The sequence below is a fragment of the Strix aluco genome, chromosome 1 (assembly GCF_031877795.1).
Source record: "Strix aluco isolate bStrAlu1 chromosome 1, bStrAlu1.hap1, whole genome shotgun sequence".
NCBI classification, from domain to species: domain Eukaryota; kingdom Metazoa; phylum Chordata; class Aves; order Strigiformes; family Strigidae; genus Strix; species Strix aluco.
Genome location: NC_133931.1, coordinates 127,526,862 through 127,538,275, shown reverse-complemented (window position 1 = coordinate 127,538,275; position 11,414 = coordinate 127,526,862). Strand labels below are relative to the sequence as shown.

The 11,414-nt window shown below is 36.0% G+C and overlaps 1 protein-coding gene across 2 annotated transcripts in view; it reads right to left on the bottom strand.

Moving 5' to 3' along the window:
* Nucleotides 1-1,563: 1,563 nt before the first annotated feature.
* The window catches only part of RUNDC3B (RUN domain containing 3B), a 62,510-nt gene continuing 52,659 nt past the window's right edge, over nucleotides 1,564-11,414 (bottom strand). Inside the window, exons 9-11 of one of the 2 annotated variants that reach the window (XM_074835019.1) lie at nucleotides 6,955-7,101; nucleotides 6,473-6,588; nucleotides 1,564-4,000 (exon numbers count right to left, since the gene is read on the bottom strand). In XM_074835019.1, coding sequence (XP_074691120.1) covers nucleotides 3,855-4,000; nucleotides 6,473-6,588; nucleotides 6,955-7,101 — 409 coding nt within the window. In that variant the 3' untranslated portion in view covers nucleotides 1,564-3,854. Of the gene's footprint in view, nucleotides 4,001-6,472; nucleotides 6,589-6,954; nucleotides 7,102-11,414 lie in introns of those variants that run through there. The other variant, XM_074835024.1, reaches the window with a different exon arrangement.

Below are 11,414 nucleotides of genomic sequence, written 5' to 3'. Positions count from 1 at the left end.
TAACTAAACACAACTTCACTTTTAACTGTTTCACAGAGGATAAATTCACTTTTTTCTTAAGACTAAGAAAATGCACGACCCTTAAACTATCATTGAAGATGTTGTGACTTCTCTTGTAGCTAGAGAGAAAAAAGAAATGAGAAGAAAAAAAAAACAAAACCAAGGTGCTGACCGTTCTTCAGTGATGATTAAAAGGGGAAAAAATTTGAGGCTGGACAGAACAACATAACCACTGCCACTGTGTTAATTTTCAGTCCAACTAAACATTTTTTGGGGGGTATTTAAAATGATGTTTAGAAAATGTTCTAGGCTTCCAATTGTATGATATGATTATTCCTCCATAAGGAGGTTGATACAGAATTAATTTAATAAATGCTTACATATTCTTGCTTAATGCATGTTTAATTCTGGGCACGTTTGTTATTTGCAGCTCTATATTTTGTGTATATGCACATTATAAAATAGTCTTCGGCTTCTTCTCAGGTTTATTTAAAACGAAAACTGCTTTAGGTCAAACTGGAAGAAGTACATCATGCTCATTAGAAACCCAGAGAGCATGGTGAATATGTTGGTAGGTGCTGCAGCGGCTTTGTAGTTAAGGTAACGCTGTAAGAAATGAAAGCAGCCCCAGGCAGGCACTGTACAGGTGCTCTGGAGGAATGCTCCCTCGCGTGGTTTTGGGAGCTGCATGCTGTCACCATCATGAAGCACCAAGGCAGGGCCAGGCTCCCTCCGGGGAGCATTCCCCACACACAGTTTGGAGGGAGCACCCAGTTTTAAAGGCCAAGTTTGCTGGCATAAACACAGGTGGTTCCATGCCAGTTTGACTCAGCCATGCATCTGTCTGAAGGGAACAGCACATTTAGTTTACTACTATAGATGCAGCCCCCGTCTGCTACCATGTGCTGCACACTCATGGCCTGAACAGTTGCAGCACCTCCCCTGGTGCAACCAGGCACTTGATTTTTGAAGCAGAGCTTCCTCTGTCTGATTTTTTAAAATTTAAATTATTTTTAACTACCCTCACTATATCTCTTCTTCCATGCATTTTCAATAAAGTGGTTGAATTTTATTTTTTGCATATTTTAATGACGGGTGTGCTGGTACAAAAGCAACTCAGGAGTCAGGTCATTAAGACACCAACTTCCAGGTGTGTTTTACCCAAGAAATGGACTTCAGCCCTATTCTGCTATGAAGAAGGTGTCCCAGCATATGTTTGGCCTTGGTGAAAATCCATTACACACTGAAAAATGCTCTAGTTGTAAAGACGTTAAGTGCAAAGTTACAGCACACGGTGAAGGCAAGAGGTACTGCCAAAGGAGATGTTTGATGCTGTTCCCCCACAGGGATTTTCAAAGTAATTTTGCACAACCACCTCATAATAAGGCCAAAGAGAAAGAAAGTAACAGCATCTTTTGGACCTCATTGAATGAAGTACAGCAACAAAACCAAAGCCTCTGTGTTTGGCAAGAAAAGAATTTGCTATAAGCTCAGTAATACTGCAATTTGCCAAATAGTCTTTTTTTTATCCTGTATGATTAAAACAGAGACAAAAAATAGTAATTAGTGATGATACAAAATGTTTAATTTACATGCAACATTTATGGAACGTCAAGGCAACAAAACAGTTTTGGCATTTTCATTTTTTTTGAAAAATGATTAATGTTTAGAACTGAGAAAGACACACAAAACTGATTTCCCATGCACAAAATGACACCCGGAAACTCACAGTGGTGTCAGACTACATAAAAGACTTCAGTTAAATGACACATGAATTTCACACCAGTAGCTCCAAGAAAAGAGCCGTCAGCAAACATGACTGAAGATCATGGCTATAGCCCCCTCCAAATACTGATGCAGTGGGATGTAGAAGTGTTTAACAGCAAAGATGATGAATTCAATCACTGTACCTTGATGGAGAATGTTAACTTGTGGAATCTGGATTCCCTCACTGTATTTGTAGTAAAAACGCATCTCTAGTTTACAAATATAATGTTACTCAACTGCCATGAGAGAACAGGTGCTTAATATGATAAAAAAAGTTATATGAAGTAATGGACATTCTGACAGCGTATGAAAGGATTTAATGGTCAGAGTTTATTACAGAGAAATTAACTGGGTGGGTACATGAGGGCTTGAAAGACAAGATTTGGTGGATTTTGCTAAACTGCTTTAAAAATCCTTATTAAAACGGCATCAGTAGTTGTCTACCCTGCCATGGATGCAGTGACCCCCAGCACTGTGAACTGGAGAGTTGAGGAGATGTATCTTGAATCTCCTCCAGCTAAATCCAACAGTGCCTTGAGTTCTAGAGATGCGTAGCCTCATACTTACAATGGCTAAACATTTCCTGTAGTTTTTAGTAAAGTAAGAATAAATCCTCTTTCTTTCAAGCCCACCCTAAGATGACCAGATTGTAGTAGTAGTGCCAAGGTACCATTACAAGAGGCAAATCAACTAAAACTGTACAGAGTGTAGTGACATACGGTAAACACCTAAGAGTAAGCAATAATTAAAAATCTGTCTTGTATTGCAGCTACTCATGTAAACAATTTATGAAACTTCTTTGGCACAAAAAAGCATTTTCCCTAGCACTTATAAATACAACGTACTTACATGCATTTAAGTTTTGTTTAAAAAGTTACTAATCATACTGATAAGCACTACCTTGATTAGCAAAATTCATAAAGGATCCATTGTATCTTACAAAGAATTAAGAATATAGTTTGCAATTCAAAAATTAATTTGCAAACTTTGAAACTGTAGGGTAATCTGGAAAGTTAGTTTCATTTAAAAAATGTCTCTTTTTTTTTCTTCCTATCAGGAATTTAAATCAATGGCAAGTAATTTGAGAAAACTGACTCATATAAGTTCTGTCGTATTACCTAATCAAGAAAAATACCTATTGCACTACTACAAGAATGAGAAAAATCTTTAACATGAGAAAACTGTCATTACATTGTCTTTGTTTCCCCTTTTTCACTCTCTTTGGGATCTTGCCAATAATCACACAATCCAAACTTCCCAAGGTGCTAACCCCACCGTCCTTAGTCCCCATCTTTCCAGCAAGGCCAATGAACGAAGAAATTTCTTGTATAATGTTCGATTATCTGTAACTCAGGTCACTCAAAAGCATTTAGTGAGTTTCCTCAACGTTTACAAATTGCTAAGTACGCTTGATTTAGATGATCAATTTACATTTGTTATTCACATGCAACTTCAAGAATAATATGAGTGTTTCAGTGTGGTTCTTCAGTGCGACTCAGACATCTCCTAAGTGTCATGATACTAACAAGAATGCAAAATCTAACATTGAGTAAACTCGAGAAGAGCTGTTGATAGGTTAAATATGCTATTTGAGGTCCTATGCAACATACACAGATGAAAAGCTGGATTTTTAGGTAAAATATTTATTTGCCTACAAAGACTGGTGTTAAGGATTCCCTGTCTGTTCTGCCAGAGTTGATAGATACTTAAAGCAATGTAGAGAAGCACCATGGCTAGAGTAGGGCCAGGCCATTGCATGGAGAAACAAAGGTCATGGCAGTTAAGTAGGGGACTGATTTCCAACTGTTTAATTTTAAAAATCAGTCATAAGCATCAGATTATATGTCCTGTACCTGACCAAGAGCTTTAAATAATTCAAGACTAAAATAGAAAATTTGAAAAGTCCTCTGGGGGGAAAAAAGTTTGAATGAAAAGTGACAGAATTTGTGAATTAAACAGCTAACCACAAAAAGAAAAAATAAAGCAGCTTATTTTTTAACTTGGAACTAGCAGTCTTCATTGCAAGTCATTTTATGGAACATAAACCAAATGTGTACAACACAAAGCTCTTCCTTCTTGTGTGTATCTCAAGATGGTGTTAGGCCTGGACTTGTCATCTCTGTTGTGGGACTTGCAAGATATTCACTTGATTTCAGACTTGTGAGAGATTTGTAGCTTGCTACTGAAGTAAGAGAGCCACAAAGACCAAGCAATGATGGAGTGTCTTCTTTTCCTGTTAAGGAAAACAAGAATTAAGCTAGTAATTTTTACAGCACAACATTACCTGACCACAAAACGAGGGAATGGAAAAAACCTGTTTCATTACATGTTACTTCTTCAGCACACTCATACTTCATAAATGCAATTAGGAAGACACATCATTTATGCCACACCTTCCCTGTCCAGGTGGTGAAGAGAGCCCTACCCGTGCATTACAGGCTGAGCTGTAGTCAGCCTCCTACAGAAGGAGATTGAGAGGCTCCACTGACCGCCCCGTGAACTGAAGTTACTAATTCAAGCACAGGTTTTAGTCTAGTAAATTATATATAAATGGATGTGATGTTACTAATGCAACATCAGTACCAGAGATCTAATTTTAAATCCCTCAGAAAGGAGTAGAATTAACTGGAATCAGGATATAGTTCTTTAAAAATAAAGATGTTTTGTTTTTTAAACCTTGGCAATTTGAAGTGCATTAGGCTCTGACCATTGGAAAAAGCCCTAAAGTGCAGGAGTGGCAGCATGAGTATCTGCCCTGTCATCCCAAACACACTTGACAGTTAACATGAAACATACCTACAGGTATAAGACTGCATTGCACAATTCCTCTATTTATTTTATGTCTTCCCTTCTCAGAATATCCGTTCAAGTTATTTTGTGCAAAGTCCACTAATAAATTACATTATAAAGAATTTGATCTACCAGCATCTCCCTATTTCCTCCTCATGGCTCACCTGCAGAATGGAAAAGATCACCTTAAACTAGAGATTAAAATTAGCTTAAAAAGGTCACAGGCACAAGATTTTATTGACAAGCCAGTCTACCAGATTTTTTTTTTTACCATCATATCCATAAAGTAGTGTTTCTTAAAATTGTGTCTCCTGTTCCTGACAGCAAAGTTTTATTCTCATGAGAAGGATGTAAGAAAAAACCAAACAACCCAAACTGCACCCTGCCCAACAACTCGTTATGGAAAAAAAAAAGTGAGATGTAAGTCTCTTGCACAATTTATGGTCCTTATTAGTAGTTTCCAGTAGATTTTAGGTCTCACCTCTACTGAGCTTTTTTCAAGTGACCAAATAGCTTTCCCTAAAGAATGAACTAGATTAACTCTTTTAAAAATCTTCATTTTTAGAAAAAAAAAAAAATCTTTATTCCCATAAAAACTACCCTTTAAAGACTGCATTCAATCTGAGATCATAAACCACACAAAGAACAGTATAACACTGTTTGGGCACAGGCCTTGATTTCAGTAAGTGTGAAACTAAAAATCTGACTATGTGAGTGGGCTTTATAGTAATGTGAATGTTTACTGCTTCTAATCTTTTAATTAAAGATTGCCATACTGAAAGTTAGACCAGAGGTATTTTAATAGCAGGATCATATATCATTTTACAAAATTACATTGAAGCTTAGGTACTGATGAACCTCACTAATCTAGAAGTGAGATGTTATGCTACCTTTAAAGATAGAGTCTTGAAATAAAAACCTAAAACTATTATCAGCAGTTTTGCCACACTTTAATCTACAGAACAGAAGACAAAGCATAAATTCAAATGATTAATATTGCAAAAAAGCAGTTGAAAGTAGATCTGCACAAGAACTCTCTTCATAATAGCCATGCTGATTCTATTTCACTTTCTCTAAGCTAAAACTTTAAACAGTTTAGATTTTAAGACTGTTTACAGTTTTTTTAAAAAGTTGTAAATTTCACATCTGTGATATTTTAAAACCAAGAAATTCTACAGTTACGAACTACTAAGGCTCTGTATTGTCAAGTCTATTTAAAGTTAACATTTGATGAGATACAAAAGGAATTTTTTATAGCAATTTATGTCCTGTACCAAAATAGTACTATTTCAGAGGTCTTCCAGCATTTTTCTGCTTTTCACAATTGCCCACAAGATGGAGCAGCTCAACTTTGATGAGAGTACAGATTTTGAAAGGGGATGTGTGTGTATTACATTTATATACTAGCGTGGTTCATATCATGTTCCTCTCTCTATGTTAACAGCAACACTGTCAGGCTGCATCTCCACAGACAGATGTTGAATGCAAGATGTAAGCATGACAGTGGTAGTTGCAAATCCAGTGCCTTTAATCCTCCTTTTAAGAAACAAAAAAGGAAACTTAAAGAGCTCAAAAGATTTAAGTTAGTTATAGCAGAAAGATGACAGAAGATCCTCCTTGTAACTGAACTGTCTCTGGTTCTCTGACGGAGAAGGAAGATATGCAATATATTTTAAGCTTAGCTTTAAATACAGCACAAAGTATTATAATTGGGGGGGGGGGGGGATCGGATCTTCATAAATCCAAACTTATTTGAAGTATAGTACTTAGGGAAACTGAAACAATGTGCATAAAAATGAAAACAATGTGCCGTTCAATGCATACATTGTTCACATTGAAAATTAATCTTACAGGGACTGAAGTGCAGAGCTATGAAGAACAAAATAAAATGAAGCCACTGGACCGGCTCTGGTACCTTCATTTAACAAGTTCATTCCATCCTGCTTCCCATCCTGTGAGTGACCTGGATCCAGAGAGGATTGAGAAAGACTACCTTCTGCTGAAAGTTGGTCCAGACTTTGAAAACTTTTCCTGCAAAGCAAGTAATACTTAATAGTAACACATTTAAAGATCTAACTCAATATCTTCAATTCACCTTAAAAAGTTTTCTAAAAACCCCAGGCAGTTAATCTTTCTTCTCTTAAACACCACCTTTTTGTTTGTTTCCTAAACCATTTTTTTCCTAAAGCAATCATTCCCTCTTATTTTTTTAAAATTAATCCAAAGGAAGGAAATTTTTATGGTAGGCAACAGAAACTGATTTTTTTTGCCAGGTGGTCTTTGCACATCCTAACAAGTAATTCCAATAGGATACCTTTCAGAATATGCTAAGGGAAATGCATAATTTTGAGTTTCCCTGTTCCTCTAAAGGTGAATCAAAATAAATATTCAACTTACTCATCCCACTGTTGATTGTGCTTTCTATAGAGTAGAGTGTCCAAGGCAACAGCATTGACATCCAGAGCTCCTGGGGAAGGCCACTGATTGGTGAGGTGAGTAGTTAATTCTTGTCTTGATCTCAAGTCATTATTCTTTAGCACAGTCCTGTGAATACAAAAAGCAATAAAACTCAGTCTATTAAATGCAATTCCTTAAGGTACAGAAAGAAAACCAGGACAAACAGTCCTGACCACACTGACATTCTACTTCAAGTGACCAACAGATTGCAATTTTCATAAAGCATCTGAAACTGTTAATTTTTCCTAGGAGAAACAACTTAGAAATTTATCGAGAAGTATTTAGGAACAGAAGAAAGTTGAAATGAGAATCTTTCTGCAAAAGCAATAAAAAAAAGCAACTGCATTCTTAAGATTCTTTCTGCCAGCATGATGGTAATTAACAGTCCAATTATTTTGCAAACCAACTATGGGAATGTGATGTCCTCCCTCCACCTCCCATTTTTTTTTTTTTTTTTCAATTTGAAATTCCTCCCCCTATACTTTTGCAGAATGAACTAAGAACCAGACATGTTAACTCCATTATATGCTTCCAGGTAAAACATAACACCTAGTTATTCTGTTTTCTACTGCCTTACAGTTTCTAGTGATTTATGATTTTTAAATTACAGAAAATGTGTTAACTGAGTACCTTACATGTTCAAATTAGTTTTGCCTCCCATGAAGCAGACCAGTTTTCTAAAATTCTAGAAATGAGGAAACTAATGTGTCAATATTGTCAATCATCTGCCCAAGTCATACAGAAATAAGGGAAGTACATGGTTCTTCAGGCTCCAAGACAAGATCAGCCTTTTTCCAGTAGTACAAGACAACCTCCAACCTACACTTAATACTGCTGTAGAATAATTCTAGAAACAAGTCAGATTGCTTGTTAACCCATAAATCCTCTAATCCACAAAATATTAGGCAATAGTAAAATGTTGCTTTACAACAAGTTTGACTATCTGTGACCTGAAGCAAATAGCTAATGTTACTTATCTCCATAGTGAATGTACTCAGGAGTTTGAAGCCAAATGCCATGTTATTTGAAATGCCAAACTGCACAGCAAATTAAATAATTATTCATGGTACACATACATTTATGTGAATTCACAGATAACATTGTCAACAGGTCTATTTTTACAATACAGTTTTTATCCTGGTGGTACCTGCACTGCTTAGACAAGCAGTTTCACAAGGGCACGTAACAGCAACCAAAGAGCCAAAACTTCCCACAAAACAAGGAAAGAAAATGACGAGTTCAGTAAGAAATTTTTAGAGAGGAGATAGATGCACAGCAATTTTGTAAGAGAAGGTGGTAAGGCACCACAGCAAACAAAACTATTTTCAAGAAACTTTTCTCAAGATGATGAATTCCCCCAGTGTTCATGCAAGTAGAAAATCAACTTTTCTACCCTGGGATCTCCCCTGTCACCCTCCTCTCTAAGGGGTCTATAGGAATAACCACTTTGATAACCCAAAGCTCTTGACAATTTCAAGTATCTTGTCCAGTAGTCACTTCCCCATGTGATTCCCCTAATTCCATGGGGTACATCTTGTTGATCTGAGGAAACTGAAACAGTGATCTAGCAAGTTCTTATGAGGTTAGCCAGTTACACTACATCACCTCCTTATTCAGAAGGACTTCTTGCATGCTTTCATAGAAGCTTCATAACAAGGCACAGTTTATATTAGCAACTATGCACACAGTAACTAAAAGCAAATGCATACACTTACAACACTGTGTCAGGTTTGTGTAAATTCCTGTTTGGACAACTCCTATATGTTACCACCACACAACTCAGCAGCAGTGTTGTTATTATTAAATAAACATGCTGAGCAAAGATGACAAAACCACACATCTACAGACAAGTTGCTAATAGTGAAATTTTGGCATATTATGTAGGTTTCTATGTTGAGGCTTTTCCCACAAATCTTTATCCTATAGCAACCTGAAATTTCACCCTTTCTGTGTGGACTTCTATGCTTTTGTTCTGAATCTTTAAAAATATGTAAAAATAACTTCAAATGTATAAAATCAGTCAAAACACAGTATTCAGTATATATAAAATAGTATATAGACAATAGGAAGTTAGACAGAATATTCACAGCAGGTGCTGGTATTTATCACCTATTTTTTTGAGTCTTGCAGATTATTTTACTGTTTGCTCTCTTGCAGCCATTTTTAAAGTACCGTGAGAGTCCACTGCAGCAAAGACTTATTAAAGGCACTGCTTGCAAACAGCAATTCTCTCAAGATAAACAAAGGCAGTATCAATTTATGAATATTAACCAGACTTATTTTAAGAGTCAAAGTACTAAACTGCACAGAATCACAGAATCATTTAGGTTGGAAGATCATAGAGTCCAACCATAAACTTAACACTGCCAAGTCCACCACTAAACCATGTCTGTAAGTGCCACATCTACACAGCATACATCAGCCTCAAACTCTTAATCACCACGAGGCAAAAATGATCCTGCTACAAATACTCAAAAACAGGAAGAGTAAAAGAAATGGCGACAAAAGCATTTACTATAGAAATAAGTTAAAAAGGAAGGAAATATGATCAAGTTTAATGAAAAAAGCATACATATATCAAAATGCTCAATGTGAAAAAACGCTGCACAAGATTGAGTGTTGTCCTGCTCTTGGTCAGACAACAGGAGCTCTTTCTAAAGTTAAGAGCTCTCAAAAGACAGCAATTTATTTTAACCAAGGCAGATTGAATTTCTACAGTAGCACTCTTGTTCCTCAGAATGCAAGCATTGTAACTAGTGCTGGCCAACTCTAGGCTGTGATATTGCAGAGTTCGAAGTAGGACTTTTCTTAATGATCACAATGAGTGCAATGAAGATTATGAGTTTCCTCTATATGTTTATACTCTCAGGCTGCTTAACCAAATATTACTATTAAAACGTATCATCTGCTAGTATAGCAAAATAAGTTTGGCATATAAAAGCTTTCAGAGGAAAAATTAGAATAAAGTCTTCATAGAGCAAAAATAAGAAATGAAGAATTGTTGAAGAGGTACAAATGGCAAATAGAGATATTAGTGAAATTTACAAGTTTCACAAAATATTCAAGAGTAAAATGAATGTTTTCTGTTATCTACACACATAGAAAAAATAAACTACTAAACTCTTTGGGCCTTGACCGGGAAATATTTCAAGAGTGTTACCAAAAGTTCAGATAAAAATAACGTAATGCAATATATAAGCTTATATATGAAAATGCTGGTCTGTAGTAAAACATACTGAACTGGAATGGTCTATGTACAAATGATTTTATTCTATTGCTTTTGTTCCTGAGAATGAACCGCTGGCGAGAAACACCAGCTGAAAAACAGAATGACCTGAACGCCTGGAGACCAAGACTCAAAGCCTAGAGTTTATGAAGGATATTACCTCATAACTTATGAGCATAACTTAAACGGAACAAAATCTGTAATACATCATAAGAATAACACTGAAGATCACAAGTATGCAGTTCTATTTTTAAATATAATACAATAAAATATTGTTCCATTGGTTTTGTAGCTGTGATGATTTAAAGACGATGCAAGATAAGGTTTGTACACAATATTTTAAGCCATTTAATACAGGAGTAAAAGCGAGCACATTCCAAAAAGAGAGGAGGAAAAGTAGGAGAGACAAAAGGGTTTACTATAGGGGAAGTTAAAAAAGAAGTAAATACAATCAAGTTTGAGTGAAAACAAGCAAATGAGCATATACAAGCTGTTAACTCCTTTTCTTCAGACTGGAAATAGAAAACTTGAAAATCAAAAAGAAGATAAAAGCAATGGCTTCTAAATGTAATAATCTCAGAAAGGTAGTTGGTACATGGAGAATACAGTGGACCTTAAGAGACTGTACGATTATTTTTTGAATGAAAGAAAGGCAGTGTGTGAGAGATGGCTTGATTAAGGTATCCTGGCCTAACACGGTGAGACTGCAAGTGCAGAAAGTTTTGTGTAGAGTAGGGAGAATATGTAAGAATTTATTATGAGGGAGGTTAAGCTGGTATGGTACATCACCTAACCTAGGCATGAAAACTCTTGGTTGTCTGAAAGCCTGTGAATTCCGCCCCTACCATCCACACTACAATCATTTCCACCTCTTTGTAATCATGTTGGCAAAAGTAGAAGCTCTCTTTTGTGATCTGCAGAAAGAAAACAATTATTTTTCTCCTGCTTTCAACATTTGTGCCCTGAACAGTCTTCACCCCAACAAATATTTTTATAAGATAAATGTTTATCATGTTTATCTGAAAAGCATTTTAAAAATAATCCAGAAATAGTGAAGAGATAGCAGGCAGAGAAAAAATATTTCTAATTCCTTTGGAAGTAATTGCTGAATTGCTATTTTCATAGTGAAAAATCGTGAGGCAAACCCAGCAAAATGCTCGTTGGGATTTATTAC